This window comes from Heterodontus francisci, chromosome 26, assembly GCF_036365525.1.
Source record: "Heterodontus francisci isolate sHetFra1 chromosome 26, sHetFra1.hap1, whole genome shotgun sequence".
Lineage (NCBI taxonomy): Eukaryota > Metazoa > Chordata > Chondrichthyes > Heterodontiformes > Heterodontidae > Heterodontus > Heterodontus francisci.
The window spans coordinates 11,070,080-11,088,055 of NC_090396.1; the positions used below are offsets into that span (position 1 = coordinate 11,070,080).

At 48.9% G+C, this 17,976-nt stretch overlaps 1 protein-coding gene across 10 annotated transcripts in view; it reads left to right on the plus strand.

Moving 5' to 3' along the window:
- LOC137384172 (epsin-2-like) overlaps window positions 1-17,976 on the plus strand; it is a 292,528-nt gene that overhangs the window by 230,965 nt on the left and 43,587 nt on the right. For all 10 annotated transcript variants that reach the window (XM_068057790.1, XM_068057792.1, XM_068057795.1 and 7 more), the window contains 2 exons: window positions 6,422-6,616; window positions 14,327-14,434. In XM_068057790.1, the coding sequence (XP_067913891.1) occupies window positions 6,422-6,616; window positions 14,327-14,434 (303 nt within the window). The remainder of the gene's footprint in view (window positions 1-6,421; window positions 6,617-14,326; window positions 14,435-17,976) is intronic.

Genomic DNA, 17,976 nt, shown 5'->3' on the forward strand with positions numbered 1-17,976 from the left:
AGTCACTCTGCAATTGTGACACCCAGACGAAGGTTTTGCAAATAGTTTGCTCTGTATTGTATATAATATTTTAGCTGTTAATAAACCTGTTAGAGATCTTCAGCATTTTGGACTCCATGCATCTCATTTATGTTGCATCAGACAACATAAAGAACTCATTATATGGTGGCAGTGCTGGTGAAAAGACAAAGTCTAAGTTGAAGACCATGGTTAAAACAACTGTGAAAACGACCCTTCCTACAGTCAAAAGAGAGAAAGTTCAACAGAAATACTGGACTAAACAGTGGAAAGATAAAAGAACATACCTCCAGTTGTAGAAGGCAGCGCTCAGAACAACAGGCTGCAAATAAATTCCCGCAGTCGGGTGAGTCATTGTGCCAACGGTCGAGGGATACTGGTTTAAAAAAATGAAGCTTGGAAGTGCATAAAAAGTTGATTTTTTTTCAAAGACTCCATTAAAACAAAATGGCGAAGACCTGATTCCTCTCCCAGGCTGATCGAGGTCAGCGCCATTACAGGAGACATCTGATAGCAAAAAGCATGGGAAAAGCTTGATCAAAGCAGAGTCTCCATTCACGCAGCCAAAGTATAAAAAAAATCATTAAACCACTCGAGCGTGAACAACATAAAGAAACTCTAGCAAAATAAAGTGATTGAACAGCCTATTGAACAGCTGTGTAAAACAGACAAGCTTAAGCGCTGTAAGCAAGATAAACAGAGAACACTATCAAACATCTGCTCCTCTCCATCCAAGCAGCTAGTCTAAATAACAGAGAGAGTTTCTTAAAGGGGAAACAGTGCAGCGTCATAGAACAGGTCTTGAAATAAGTTTTAAACAAAAGCACAGCAGAAAGATGGATACTAAATTTCCCAGCATGAACTGGAAGACCTTGGGTATTCTATCTCAGTTCAAACTTTTTAAACAAAGAAGCAGTTATGATTCACAGACCAAGTAATTGTAGAACCAGAGAAGCAGGTTGTAAAAATACTGATAGCAGTTGGAAATGAGGGATTACACAGAATCAACACCGCTGGCTTATCCGAAGAGGACCAGAAAGATCCCGTAAAGATATGGAAAATGCTAGAAGATCAGTTCCGATTACGAGTGAATTTTGGCATTGATGTTCTACAGGCACCAGCCACAGGAATCAATAGACTAGTTCATCAGTAGATGCTGGAGCATGGGCAATGAATGTAATTTTTCAGAAACTGAGCTGTCAGAGCAATAAATGGAGCTAGTGATTGTATTGACACCCATTGAAGCATTTCAGAAAGATCTCTTGGGGGGGAAAGAAGCTCACAGTATTGATGCGCTGCTGGAAGATGGCAGGAAATACAAAGCCATTGTAGCTGGACAGCAGGACCTGCAAGCACGAGGTGCAGCCAACAGTATCGACACCATAACCAGGTTGAAAAGAGCAAGCAAGCTGTGTGATAAGTGTGGTTTGTCCCACTCATTGCAAAGTTGTCCTGCATTTCAAGATTTGTGCAAGCTGTGTGGTGCAAAACGACACTGGGCCCACCTATACAAGAAACCTGGCTCCAAAGAGGCAGCCAGAAGTCACAGTAGGACACAAACAAACAGAAGACAGGTGCAGCAAAGGGCAACAGCAGCAAGGAGAGCTCCAGAGACCTGTGTAAATGCAAGCCAATACATGAGGTCAACAGTGAAACAGACCTGAGACAAAACTCAGAGAGAAGTAATTCTCAGATGGAAGATGAACAGGCATTTCACATCATGAACCTGACACTCATGTTGATGAAATCACACACTGGGTGCTGCTGGAGGACACAGAGTGTTAGGAAGGGAGTTTGGTAAGGAGGGGAACATACATTAAGAAGAAAGTACATTTTGGTTCACAGAGTGTAAGGTGAGGGTTTGGTCATTTCCCTTACCTTCCCCTCCCCACCCTGCCCTTCCCTTCCCACGTTTTTCAGCCTCCAGTAGCTGCCTCTCTCTTCGGTACAGGGGAAGAAGTTGATTGGTGAGTAACTGGTAATTTATTTTACTTATTGTAATAAGTTTTTAAAGTTACGTTATGGCAGGTCAGCTCGGCCAAGTGGAATGTACATCCTGCGGTCTGTGAGAAGTCATGGACGCACCACATATCCTAGATGAACACATCAGCAGGAAGTGTCACCGGCTGCAGAAGCTTAAGCTCCGGATTTCGGAACTCGAGCGGTGGCTGGAGTCACTGTTGTGCATCTGCGAGGCAGAGGACTACGTGGATAGCACGTTTAGGGAGCTGGTCACACTGCAGGTTAGGACCATGTAGGCAGAGAGGGAATAGGTGACTGCCAGGCAGTCTAAGAGAACCAGGCAGGCAGTGCAGGAGTTCCCTGAGTCTATCTTGCTTGCTAATTAGTTTTCCATTTTGGATGCTGGTGAGAGCGATGGTTCCTCGGGGGAGTGCAGCCAGAGCAAAGTCCGCGGAACCTTCCTTCCTTCCTTTGTGGGTGACACAAAACGAGGTGGGATTGTGTGTTGTGAGGAAGATGCAAAGTGGCTTCAAGGGGATTTGGACAGACTTAGTGAGTGGGCAAGAACATGGTAGATGGAATATAATGTGGAAAAATGTGAGGTTATCCACTTTAGTAGGAGGAACAGATGTGCAGAATATTTCTTAAATGATACGATATTAGAAAGTGTAGATATACAAAGGCACCTGGGTGTCCTTGTCAATAAGTCACTGAAAGCTAACATGCAGGTACAGCAAGCAATTAGCAAGGCTAATGGTATAAAGAACAAAGAACAGTACAGCACAGGAACAGGGCATTCGACCCTCCAAGCCTGTGCCGATCTTGATGCCTGTCTAAACTAAATCCTTCTGCACTTCTGGGGTCCGTATCCCTCTATTCCCATCCTATTCATGTATTTGTCAAGATGTCTCTTAAATGTCGCTATTGTACCTGCTTCCACCACCTCCCCCGGCAGCAAGTTCCAGGCACTCACCACCCTCTCTATAAAGAACTTGCCTCGCACATCCCCTCTAAACTTTGCCCCTCGTACCTTAAACCTATGTCCCCTAGTAACTGACTCTTCCACCCTGGGAAAAAGCTTCTGACTATCCACTCTGTCCATGCCACTCATAACTTTGTAAACCTCTATCATGTCGCCCCTCCACCTCTGTCGTTCCAGTGAAAACAATCCGAGTTTATCCGACCTCTCCTCATAGCTAATACCCTCCAGGCCTTCTGGTAGTGTGGCAATCAGAATTGCACGCAATATTCTAAGTGTGGCCTAACTCAAGTTCTGTACAGCTGCAGCATGACTTGCCAATTTTTATACTCTATGCCCCGACTGATGAAGGCAAGCATGCCGTATGCCTTCTTGACTACCTTATCCACCTGCGTTGTCACTTTCAGTGGACCTGTACACCCAGATCTCTCTGCCTGTCAATACTCCTAAGGGTTCTGCCATTTACTGTAACTTCCCACCTCTTTTAGACCTTCCAAAATGCATTACCTCACATTTGTCCAGATTAAACTCCATCTGCCATTTCTCCGTCCAAGTCTCCAACCGATCTATATCCTGCTGTATCCTCTGACAATCCTCATCACTATCCACAACTCCACCAACCTTTGTGTCGTCTGCAAACTTACTAATCAGACCAGCTACATTTTCCTCCAAATCATTTATATATACTATATACCTTTATCGCAAGAGGATTTGTGTACAGGAGTAGTGAAGTCTTACTTCAACTGTATAGAACCTTGGTTAGACCGCATCTGGAGTACTGCGTGCAGTTTTGATCCCCTTAACTTAGGAAGGATATTAATGCCATAGAGAGAGTGCAACAAAGTCACCAGACTTGTTCCCGGGATGGTGGGACTGTCCTATGAAGAGAGATTGGGGAATCTGGGCCTGTACTTTCTACAGTTTCGAAGAATGAGAGGTGATCTCATTGAAACCTACAAAATACTTAAAGGGATAGACAGGGTCGATGCAGCTGAGATGTTTCCCCTGGTTGGGAAGTCTAGAATCAGGAGACACAATTTCAAAATAAGGGGGAAGCCACTTAGGACAGAGATGAGGAGAAATGTCTTTACTCAGAGGGTTGTGAATCTTTGGAACTCTCTACCCCAGAGGGCTGTGGAAGCTCAGTCATTGAGTATGTTTAAAGCAGAGATTGACAGATTTCTAAATACAAATGACATAAAGGGATATGAGGGTAGTGTGGGAAAAAGGCATTGCAGTGGATGATCAGCCATGATCATATTGAATAGCGGGGCAGGCTTGATGGGCTGAATGGCCTAGTCCTGCTCCTATGTTCCTAAACAACTGGAAGCTTTTGCTACCATTAACATCATGTGCCCAAAGAAAGTTGGCAAACACCCACTCAGGATTAAGATTGACACAGAAGCAAGTGCAAATATCCTACGAGTCTGAATCCTGAAGGATATCTACCAGAGGTGTTGGAAATTAATGATGCAACCGACTACTGTCAAGTTATCTGCAATGGATCACTAATCCCTTGAAGCAGCACACTAACAATGTAATGCAGCTATGGCAAGTCGGCATGGAAACCACAAATAATCGACCTGGTAGACACAAGCGGACCAGCAGTGGCAGGTCTACCAGTGTGTAAGGACCTCAACATCACTATCCATAAAGCCAACAAGGTACCGATTACGGCAGAAGAGACCAAGAGTACCCACATTGAGTCACAGTTCCTCCAGGATCCCAGTGGTTCTGGTTTGGAGAGTATCAGCCCCTTCTCAGAGACGTCACACCAAGAGAATGAAGATCCAAACACAGATGGCGAAAATCCTATGTCAACAGGCAGTGTTTCCTCGCGCTCCAGCGACTCAGAAGAAGAGATCGACTTTGTCACTACTGAGAAGCAAAGGCTGGCCGTGGGGAGCATTGCCAAGGGGAAATCTCCAAGAATCGGAACCCGCTCGCAGACTCTGACCAGCATCAAATGGTGCAGTGTGGAAACCCAGCAACAACACAACTATGCCGCGCCTTCACTTCTGCTCTCTAGAGAACTGCCAGCACCACAACGAGCCAGAGCAGATAGGTACCTCCACGGAGCCAAGTACTCCTCCCCCAACAAGCCTCGAGCCCCAGGCCTTCAGACGCAGAGGATGAGGAGAGGCGAAGGACACACAATGTCCTGAGGAGGAATGAGTTGAAGCATTGTCTATTGGCTCTTCAAGATGGGGTGCCGGATCTTTCCAAGAATGATAAGGCCTCAAAAGTGGTCATCTTGAGAAAAGCAACAGAGTATGTTAGCAGGCTGAAGGCAGAGAGGGAGAAATTTCAGAAAAAACAGCAACAGATGAGACTCAAACTCTCCGAGCAAGAGTTGTCAAACCACCAAAATGCTATATGGACTTTTAAGCCTCTGCACTTGTAAATTTCACAATCCCTATCCTTATACCTGCAAATTTTATTGTCTCTGTCCCGTATAACTACTTCTGATATCTAATTTTATGTGTTTTTTACTTGTAGCATACAGGACTTATTTTTGGAAAGAAAGGGGATGTTATATGATCACCTTAAGAGTGATGTCCCTTTAAGATCTCAATATGCCAATGAGATGAGTACTAGAATGTAGTCATGTGACTACAAGCCAGAGTCAGTCTGCAACTGTGACACTCAGATGAAGGTTCTGCAAATAGTTTTCTCTGTACTGTATCTAATAGTTTAGCTGTTAATAAACCTGTTTGTAATCTTCAGCAAACTGGACTCCATGCATCTCATTTATGTTGCAACAGACAACATAAAGAACTCATTACACCTCCTACTTCAGATTGATGGATCTGAAGGACATTGCTAAGTCCCCCTGCTACTGCCCCAGAACAGAGCATGACTGGGGTCCAGACTGTATTTGAAAGGTCAGTGAGCAGTAACACAGCACCTCCTCCTGATCTGGAGATCACATACCCCAGGCTGAGTCCAGGATATTGGGTAATTTTCCCATCAATCACACCAGGAGCCCGCACTGCTGAAAGTTGATCTTATGGACTAAATTTTTATTCTGTTCCTATCCTCTAATCACTGCATTTTGAGGAATCACTTGGTTTTTATCATGACATGTTGCTGCTGTTTCGATCAAGGCTGCAGACTGTTTGCTGAGAGTCCTGCCATAAGCCCCGCCCTGCCTCCAACTCAATGGCTGACACAAGCCTGTCAATGCCATTCCATTTTGGCAGGGAGAGGGATTGCAGAGACTCAGTGAAACCAGGCCCAGCACATCAGCTGAGCTCGAAAATCCGAGCAGCCCGACTGCACTGGGGCAGAGTGTGAAATGGAACGGGGCTATGTGTTGGGAAGGGAAGAAGTGAGTTCTCAAAGAGCAAGAGATCCCACACACTGCTGCACAGGGCAAGAGGGGAGGAATCCTGCCACAACGGCACGATTTGTTGTGGCTCTTTATTACAATGCTGACACACTGTATGTGATTTCTTTCAGGTACAAAAGCATCTGTCCCAAGTGCAGCAAATTCTTGGCCATCTTTAGACACCAGTGCCACCTCTCCACAGGTATGGGACACCGATCCCTGGGCCCAAGCTCCTGGCCCAGCAGCTACCAGCCAGTCCAGTGATCCTTGGGCAGCAGTGTCATCCTCCAGCACCTCTACCGCTCGACCAGGTCCCAGTGAGCCAGGTAAATGGAGACCAGGGAGAGTTTGATGCTAATGCTGGATACCTGAATGAAAAGTGTTCCATTCCCAACCTTAACATCATTTCGGAAGAAAAATGTTTAATTGTGGCCACTGCTTCATTAACCTGTTCTGCCACTTCCAAGGATTTTTGCACAAATACCGCCCCCACCCTCCCCCCCCCCCCCCCCCCCCACAACCCCAGGTCTTTCTGTTCTTCCACCCCCTTTTAAAACTGTACCATTTAGCTTGCATTGTCTCTCCTCATGCTGCCAAACACTTTTCTACGTTACTTTTATCTGGCAACATGTCTGGCCATTTCACCAGCCTGTCCTCTTGAATCCAACACTATCTTCCTCACAATTTACTATCATTTCAAGTTTTGTGTCATCACTTTTCAGAATTGTGCCCTGTAGCCCCAAGTCCAAGTTATTAATGTGTATCAAAAACAGCAGTGATCCGAGTAGTGAACTCTGGGGAACACCTCCCTCCAGTTCAAAAAACTGCCATTCACCACAACTCTCGACTTTCTGTCCCTTCGCCTATCTTGTTTCCATACTGTTGCTGCCCCTCTAAGCCTATGAATTTCAGTTTTGATAACAAGTCTATTATGTGGTCCTTTGTCAAACACCTTTTGAAAGTCCATATACACAAACATTAACTGCACTGCCCTCATCCACCCTCTGTTACCTCATCAAAAAACTCAGCCAAGTTAGTCAAACATGATTTGCCTTTAACAAATCAGTGCTGGCTCTCCTGTGTTTGTCCATGCTTATCCAAGTGACTGTTGATCACCCAGTTTATTGTTTCTAAAAGCTTCCCCACAACTGAAGTGAAACTGACTGGCCTGTAGTTGTCAGGTTTATCCTTACATCCTTTTTTAAGCAAGAGTGTGACATTTGCAATCCTCTAGTCCGATATCTAAGGAGGATTGGACAGCACCTTCGCAATTTGAGGAAGTTCAGTTCTGAGAATAGATTGGAGAAGTTGGAGCTGTTTTCCTTGGAGAAGAGAAGGTTGAGAGGAGATTTGATAGAAGTGTTCGGCATCACGAGGGGTCTGGACAGAGTAGACAAAGAGAAACTGTTCCCATTGACAGAAGAATCGACAACCAGAGGGCACTGATTTAAGGTGATTGGCAAAAGAACCAATAGTGACATGGGGAAAAGCTTTTTTACGCAGTGAGAGGTCAGGATCTGGAATGCACTGCCAGAGTGTGATGGAGGCAGGTTCAATCGAGGCATTCAAGAGGGAATTGAATTGTTATCTGAAAAGGAAGAATGCACAGGACTACAGGGAAAAGGTGGGGGAGTGGCACGAGGTAAATGACTCTTTCAGAGAACCAGCACAGACACAACTGGCCAAATGACCTCCTTCTGTGCTGTAACAATTCTGTGATGCAGTAAATTTGTACCCTTACTTCCCACAGCATCACATCTGGACCTGGTTACTCATCCAGCCTTTCTTGTACCTCCTCTTTCTCTATTTTTATTTAATCCAGTATTCAGGCAACCTCCTCAGTTACTGTAGCTTTGGCAAAGTTCTTTTCCTTGGTAAACACCAATGCAAAATGCTCAGTATCTCAGCCATGCCTCTGTCTCCACCAATAGACCTCCATTTTGATCCTGAATCAGCTCCACTGCTCCCCCGAGAACCTTTTTACCGTTACTATGCCTATAGAAGACCTTTGGAGTCCCTTTTAAGTTAACTGCCAATCTATTCTCGTTTGGTAACTTTGCCCCTCCGATTCTCTTTTTCACTTGTCCTCTCTACTTTCTTATATTCAGCCTGATTCTCCCTTGTCTTATCAAGCTGACATCTGTCATACATCCTCTTCTTCTGCTTCATCCTGCTCTCTAACCTCGTCATCCAGGGAGCTCTGGCTTTGGTTGCACTCCTATTCCCCTTTGAGGGAATGTATCTAGACTCTACCCAAACCATCTCCCCTTTAAAGACTGCCCATTGCTCCATTACAATTCCACCATCCAGTCTTTGATTCCAATATACCCAGGCTGAATTTGCTGAAATTATCCTCCTCCAGTTAAGTATTTTTATTCTAGATTGCTCCCTTTTCCTTCTCCATAACTAATCTAAACCTTATGAGACTGTGATCACTATTTCCAAGATGCTCCCCCACTAAGACATTCTCCACTTGACCCACTTCATTCCTTAGGTCTAAATCCAGCAATGCCTCCTTCCTCATTGGGCAGGAAACATACTGATGATGAAAATTCTCATGGACACACTTCAGAAATTCCTCCCCTTCTCAGGCCTGAACACAATCATTGTCCCATTCAACATTGGGGTAGTTACAGTCTCCCATTAACATTACCCGAGAGTTCAAGCACCTCTCAGTAACTTCCTTGCAAATCTGTTATCCTATCACTTTCCCACTATTTGGTGGTCTATAAAATACACAACATAGTCATTGCTCCTTTAGTGTTTCTTAACGCCAACCAAATAGATTCTGTCTTTGATCATCAAGGATATTTCTAACACTGTAGTATTTTCCTTAATCAAAACTGCTATCCCTCCTCCTTTCTCCTTTCCTGAACACCTTGTACTCAGGAATATTAAGCATCCAATCCTCCCTTTTTTGAGCCAGGTCTCCGCTATCACCACTACACCATATTTCCATGTGGTTATTTTTGCTGCTGTAATTCATCAACCTTATTAACCATACTTTGTGGATTTCCACTGGTTGGAGTCATACCTCGCACAAAGGAAGATGGTTGTGGTTGTTGGAGGTCAATCATTTCAGCTCCAGGACATCACTGCAGGAGTTCCTCAGGGTAGTGTCCTCGGCCCAACCATCTTCAGCTGCTTCATCAATGACCTTCCTTCAATCATAAGGTCAGAAGTGGGGATGTTCGCTGGTGATTGCACAATGTTCAGCAACATTCGCGACTCCTCAGATACTGATGCAGTCCGTGTAGAAATGCAGCAAGACCTGGACAATAACCAGGCTTGGGATGACAAATGGCAAGTAACATTCGTGCCACACAAGTGCCAGGCAATGACCATCTCCAACAAGAGAGAAACTAACCATCTCTCCTTGACATTCGATGGCATTACCATCGCTGAATCCCCCACTATCAACATCCTAGGGGTTACCATTGACCAGAAACTGAACTGGAGTAGCCATATAAATACCGTGGCTTTAAGAGTAGGTCAGAGGCTGGGAATTCTGTAGCGGGTAACTCACCTCCTGACTCCCCAAAGCCTGTCCACTATCTACAAGGCACAAGTCTGGAGAGTGATGGAATACTCTCCACTTGCCTGGATGAGTGTGGTGCCAACACCACTCAGGTAACACGATACCATCCAGCACAAAGTAGCCCGCTGGATTGGCACCCCATCCACCACCTTAAACATTCACTCTCTCCACCACCAGCTCACAGTGGCAGCAGTGTGTACCATCTATAATGAAAACAGAAAGTGCTGGAAATATTCAGCAGGTCAGGCAGCATCTGTGGGGAGAGAAACAAAGTTAACATTTCAAGTCTGTAACCTTTCATATTGTACCAGTTTTAATATGCACTGCAGCAACTCACCAAAGCTCCTTCAACAGTACCTTCCAAACCCTCAACATCTACTACCTGGAAGGACATCACCTGCAAGTTCCCCTCCAAGTCACACACCATCCTGACTTGGAACTATATCGCCGTTCCTTCACTGTCGCTGGGTCAAAATCCTGGAACCCCCTTCCTAACAGCACTGTGAGTGTGCCTACACCCCAAGGACTGCAGCTGTTCAAGAAGGCAGCTCACCACCACCTTCTCAAGGGCAATTAGGGATGGGCAATAAATACTGGTCGTACCAGCGACGCCCAGATCCCATGACAGAATACAAACGGGACACCCATGCACTCCAAACCTAATTTAGACCTTTTTGTATTTTCGGTGATCCCACCTGATTCTGTGTTATTTCTAACTCTGTCTCTCCTAGTCCTCTGTACACCTTTATTGTACTTTTTAATACTACATCATGGTTCTTATCCCCCTGCTGAATTAGTTTAAACCCTCCCCCAACAGCACTAGTTAACCTGCCCATCAGGATATTGGCCCCCGCACTGTTCGGGTATAACCCATCCTCTTGGCCACAGAACTTGTCCCAATGTCCCAGGAATCTGAAGCCCTCCCTCCTGCACAATGTCTCTAGACACACATTAACCTGCCACATCCTCCTATTTCTGCTCTCAATAGTGCATGGCATCGGCAGTAATCCTTTGAGGTCCTGCTTTTAACTTCCTCCCACTACCTTAAATTCTGACTGCAGGAGCTCAGTCCTCTTCCTCATCACGTTGTTGGTTGCAGCATGGGCCACGACTTCTGACTCTCCCTCTTCCCACACAGAATGTTCTGCATCTTCTCCATGATGTTCCTTAACCTGGCACCAGGGAGGCAACATGCCATACAGGTCCCACATTGACAGTAGCAGAATTACCTGTCTGTCCCCACAACTATCACATTCCCAGTTAATGCTACACTCCTACACTTTGTTGTATCCCCTGTGCAGTCCTTTGCCTCACGGTGCCAGGCTTAGGGCTGCACTCCTTCAAGGTGTCATCACCCTCACTGGTATTTAATGCTGCCTCTTGGTTTGAGAGTACCACACTCCTGAGGGATGCCCGCACTGCCTTCCTCTTCCTACCCTTCCGAGTGGCCACCCACTTGCTATTCTGAACTCTCTGGCTGTGGGGGTGACCACTTCCTGAAACCGGTAATTCAGGAAACATTCAGCCACCCATATGTCCCGTAGTGAATCCAGCTGCCCCTGGAGCTCGGAAACCCTCAGTGTGAGTTTGAGCAACTGGAGGCACCCCATTATGTCTCCCAGGGAAGTTCTGTTGGCCCCTTGGCTGGAAGTGTTCGGGTCTGTTGGGGGGGGGGGGGGGTGCTGGTGGGTGAGACCAGATACTGATTAGCAATGAAACTGAAACAGCAGCATCTGCAATAACAACAATTTGCTAAGAGACCTCCTGCTAGATCATGTCAGGGTTCTTTCTTTCAAATTGAAACAAAGACTTTTTTACCAACTCACCACTTGCAAACATTTGGACATTTGTGGTGGAAAATTAATATAAACCCATTTTAATGTCCCCTACAGATTCCTTGCTCATATCAGTTCCTTGGTAGTTCTTCATTGCAAGTTTATCTATTCACTTTCTTTGTTATGTTCACCTTTAATATAGAGAAAAGTTGGTATCAGAGAGCAGTCACACCAAGTCAAAGGAGGAGAGGTGTGCAAAAGATAGTTTTAAGGAGAGTCTTATGGAAGAGAGAGACTTGGAGAGGCAGAGACGCCTAGGGGGAGCATTGCAGAGTTTAGAACCTAGACAGCTGACTGCATGCTACTAATGATGGCATGAAGGAAGTGGGGGATGAGCAAGAGGTCAGAATCAGAGGAATGGAGAATTCAGGGAGGGTGAACGTTGTGTGGCTGGAGGAGATTACAGAGATAGGGAGGGGCGAGGCCATGGAGGCATTTGAAACAAGGATGAGAATTTGCACGGTGTAGGTTAGCGAGCACAGGGGTGATGGGTAAACAGGACTTGGTGCGAGTTAGGATACAAGCAGCAGAGTTTTGGTTGTGCTGAGGTTTTAGGGAGGGTGGAAGATGGGAGGCCGGCCGAGAAAGAGTGGGAATAGCCAAGTCTGCAGGTAACAAATGGGAGGTTACTGGAGATAATAGTTTATCCACTTTGGGCCTAAAAAGGATAGAACAGGGTATTTTCTAAATGCTGAAAAGTTAGAAACCGTAGAGGTTCAAAGAGACTTGAAGCTCCAGGTACACAGATCATTAAAATGTCATGAACAGGTAAGGAAAATACAGGTACAGATACTGGGAGTGGGCGGGAAAGTGGAGTTGAGGCAGAAGATCAGCCATGATAGTAGGGAATGGCGGAGCAAGCTCACCAGGCTGTATGGTCTACTCCTGCCCCTCTAGCTTACAGTCTTGGAAAATAATCACAGAATAATGGAATGCTGGCATTTATATCTGGAAAACTAGAATACAAGGGGGTAGAAGTCATGCTTCAACTATACAAAGCCCTGGTTAGACCATACCTGGAGCACTGTGAGCAGTTCTGAACACCACACCTTAGGGAGGATATATGGCCTTGGAGGGAGTGCAGTGTAGATTTATCAGAATGATACCTGGACTCAAAGGGTTAAATTATCAGGAGGGATTACACAAACTAGAATTGTGTTCTCTGGAATTTAGAAGGTTAAGGAATGATTGGATAGAAAGTTTCAAGATATTAAGAGGAACAGATAGGAATAAACTATTTCTCCTGGTTGGGGAGTCTGGGACTGGGGCATAGTCTTTAAAGATAGAGCCAGATTTTTCAGGAGTGAAATTAGGAAACACTTCTACACACAAAGGGTGGTGAAAGTTTGGAACTCTCTATGCAAACAGTTGATGCTAGATCAATTATTAAGTTTAAACCTGAGATTGACAGGTTTTTGTTATTCAGAGCTACTAAGGGACATGGGGCAAAGGCAGGTAGATGGAGTTAGATCACTGATCAGCTGTGATCTCGTTGGATGGTGCAACAGGCTTGAGGGGCTGAATGGCCTCCTCCTGCTGTTCCCATTTCTTATGTTCCTAAGGCATGGAGGAGGGTTTCAGTAGCAGATGAGCTGTGGGAGGAGTGGAGTCAGGCGATGTTATGGAAATGCATTGGACATTGTGGACAGTTAAAGGATTAACAGTCAAACTTCTTTGTAGCATGGAGCAATAAAATTTCCCTTAGAAACAGGATGGCTTTGAAGCGTCATGAGAGGAAAGCATAGCAGTCTGATCATTTATCAACAGTGGAGGAGTCGAGAGAGGTGGTGGTGAAGTAGAGCTGGATGTCGTCAACGTACATGTGGAAACTGATATCGTGCTTTCGGATAATGTCATCGAGGGGCAGCATGGAGATGAAAAATAAGGGGGTGCACAGGACAGATCCTTGTAGGATACAGAGGTAACAGTGTGGGAGTAGGAAAGAAGCCATTGCAAGTGATTCTCTAGCTCCGATTAAATAGATAAGAATAAGATTGGATCCAGGTGAGAGCAGTCCCACCCAACTGGATAACATTGGAGAGGCATTGGAGGAAGATGGTGTGGTTAACATGTCAAAGGTTGCAGACAGGTCAAGAAGGCCAAGGAGGGAAAGTCTACCTTTAACACAGTCACATAGGATGTCGCTTGTGACTTTGATTTGGGACACCAATTCTCTTTCATTACCCATTCGTTCTCTGTCCCTTCTCTTCTGTCTCCCACATTCTCTCCCTTCCCAACTTTCCCTTTCTCTGTATATTTCTCCCTTCTCTCACTCACTCTCCTCTCATTCTTGGTACCCTCTCTCCCATTTCCTATCTCACCTTCACACACACTTCTTTCCCCTCTACTATTTCTGTTTCACCTGCTCTCCTCCTCTCCATCTCTCTCTCTCTCCCTCCACCCCCCCCCCCCACTCCCTTCCTCCCTGTCTCTCTCCCTGTTGACCACACTGTCTGTCCTGCCCCCTCTCTAACTATAACTGCCTTTCACTCCCTTCTGCTTGCTTTATCAGAGCTGAATCTCTGATGCCCTGCATTACACTGACAGAGGAGACGAGGGAAACTGGCATCCAGGGCTCTGATAGGGGGTGTCAGAGCAGAGGGTTGGGCACCCCCGGGTTTGTTGTCTGTTGTCTTCTCTTCATGCTTTTGTCCTTCTTACAGACGGCTCCACATTTGACCCGTTTACAAGTCTGGGGGATTCGGCGCTGGATCAATTTGCAGAGTTTGGCTGGACCCAGTCACCACTGTCAGTGTCTGATAGTGCTGCAGGTAATTGTCAGACTGTATTAAATTAGCAATGGGCTCTGTCCAGACCTGCTTGACCCATGGGGGTCACTTTTACGTCCAGTGTCCCCCCCACCCCCTCCCCTCTCTCCCCCACCCCCAGGCTCAGTGGACAAATGGTTTACCCAGGGTGGTGCTGGCCCTGGTCCAATTGATATTGCTCACTGACCTCAGCTTGTGTAACACTAGGAACGGGACAATGTCCCTGAGTTAGGGCAGGATGAAGCAGCCAGTGTACCCACACAGTGCACCTCGGCACAGATACTGGATCAGGCTGTGATTCACCCCATGGCAGAATAGTCTGCTGATACATGGGTGGAACTTTCTCCATCCCACTCCATTGTTGACCAGGTCTGTTGACCCAGCTGCAGTGTCAGGGGTTAAGATGGCTTTGGCTAATTTTAACTCTCTCTGCTGGCTCAGAGGGAGCAGCAGTGCTGGTAACTGAGGGAGACATTGCAAAGCCAGCTTCACACTGCCACAACGATGGAAATCAGCAACTTTACAAGAAGAGCAATTCCCAGTGTGGTGCAGCCCAAGAGCCACACCTCAATAGTCGATGTGTCTGTGGGTCTGCTCAGTGACTGGGGCACAGGACAAACTGAGTATGGGGGCAGTGGGAACTCCAGTGGGGAAGTGTCCTTACCTCCTGCCCTGAATGGCCATATTCCACCTCCCAGCGGGATTTGCCCCCCGACCAGAAACTGAGTTTCGGCTTCTGAACAATTCAGCCCCTCCTCATGGAAATTTAGCCCCTGAGGGAGAGGGGGTGGGGAGGGGGAAGGGGAGGGGGAGGGAGTGGGGGAGGGGGAGTCACATTTACTAATACCAGCATTTTATATTATACTGAGTTCAAATTCAAAGGGTGCACTGGTGGCAGCTGGAAATTTAGATTATGAGTCCAGTAACATAATCCCCACCCACCCCTCACGCCCATCCCCCCACACAGACCCCACCCCACCCACATTCCCCCCACCCCCATCCCCCCTCACTCCTCACCCCCAATCCCCCCACACAGCCCTCACCCCCATGCCCCCCACCCCATCCCCCCTCATCCCCACACACCCCACCCCCCCATTTGCCCCACAGACACCCCACACCCATCGCCCCCACACACACCTATTCCCCCACCCACATACCCCCACACACACCTCACCCCCATTCCCCCACACACCCCTCACCCCTATTCCCCCCAGACACCCCTCACCCCCATTCCCCCCACCCCATTACCCCCATTCCCCCAAACACACCCCACCCCCATCCCCCCACACACCCCTCACCCACATTTCCCCACACACCCCTCACCCCTCATCCCCCTTCCCCCCACAGACCCCTCAACCCCCTTCCCCCCACACACCCCTCAACCCCATTCCCCCCACACACGCCTCACCCCCATTCCCCCACACACCCCTCACCCCCATTCCCCCCACACACCCCTCATCCCCATTCCCCCCACACACCCCTCATCCCCCTTCCCCCCACACACCCCTCATCCCCCTTCCCCCCACACACCCCTCATCCCCCTTCCCCCCACACACCCCTCACCTCCATTCCCCCCACACACCCCTCATCCCCATTCCCTCACACACCCCTCATCCCCACACACCCCTCACCCCCATTCCCTCACACACTCCTCACCCTCATTCCCCCCACCCATGACCCCCACACACCCCTCATCCCCATTCGCTCACACGCCCCTCACCCCCACACACCCCTCACCCCCACACACCCCTCACCCCCATTCCCGCACACACCCTCACCCCCATTCCCCCCACCCCCATTCCCCCCACACACCCATTCCCCCCCACACACCCGTCACCCTCATTCCCCCACCACAAATCCCCCACACACCCCTCACCTTCATTCCCTCACCCCCAATCCCCCACACATCCCTCACCCCCATTCCCTCCACCCCCATTCCCCCACACACCCCTCACCCCCATTCCCTCCACCCCCATTCCCCCACACACCCCTCACCCCCATTCCCCCAAACACCCACCCCCCCAAACATCACTCACCCCCATCCACGCAAACACGCCTCATTGCCCCCACACACCCCTCATACCCATTCCCCCCACCCCCATTCCCCCATCGCCATTCCCCCCACACACCCCTCACCCCCATTCCCCCACTCACACCTCACCGCCATTCCCTCACACACCCCTCACCCCCATTCCCCACACCCCCATTTCCCCCACACACCCCTCACCCCCATTCCCCTCACCCCCATTCCCCTCACCCCCATTGCCCCCACACACCTCTCACACCCATTCCCCCCACACACCCCTCACACCCATTCCCCCCACACACCCCTCACCACTATTCCCTCACACACGCCTCACCCCCATTCCCCCACACACCCCTCAACCCCATTCCCTCACCCCTATTCCCCCCACACAAACCTCACCCACATTCCCTCACACACCCCACACTCCCATTCCCCCACACCCCCATTCCCCCACACACCCCTCACACCCATTCCCCCCACCCACATTCACTCACACACCCCACACCCTCATTCTCCCCCATTCCCCCACACCCCCATTCCCCCACACACCCCTCACACCCATTCCCCCCACCCCCATCGCCCCACACACCCCTCACCCCCATTCCCCCCACACACCCTTCACCCCATTCCCTCACACACCCCTCACCCCCATTCCCTCACACACCCCTCACCCCCATTCCCCCCAACCCATTCCCCCCAGACACCACTCACCCCCATTCCCCACACCCCCATTCCCCGCACACACCCCACACCCCCATTCCCCCACACACCCCTCACCCCCATTCCCCCACCCCCATTCCCCCCACACACCCCTCACACTCATTCCCCCACCCCCATTCCCCCACACACCCCTCACCCCCATTTCCCCCACCCCCATTCCTCCCACATACCCCTCAACCCCTCACCCCCACACCCCTCACCCCCATTCCCCCCACCCCCATTCCCCCACACAACCCTCACCCCCATTCCCCTCACCCCCATTCCCCCCACACACCCCTCACCACCATTCCCTCACACACGCATCACCCCCATTCCCCCACACACCCCTCAACCCCATTCCCTCACCCCTATTCCCCCCACACAAACCTCACCCACATTCCCTCACACACCCCACACTCCCATTCCCCCACACCTCCATTCCCCCACACCCCCATTCCCCCACACACCCCTCACACCTATTCCCCCCACCCACATTCACTCACACACCCCTCACCCCCATTCCCGCCACACACCCTTCACCCCCATTCCCTCACACACCCCTCACCCCCATTCCCTCACACACCCTCACCCCCATTCCCCCCACCCCCATTCCCCCCAGACACCACTCACCCCCATTCCCCACACCCCCATTCCCCGCACACACCCCACACCCCCATTCCCCCACACACCCCTCACCCCCATTCCCCCACACCCATTCCCCCCACACACCCCTCACACTCATTCCCCTACCCCCATTCCCCCACACACCCCTCACCCCCATTCCCCCCACCCCCATTCCTCCCACATACCCCTCAACCCC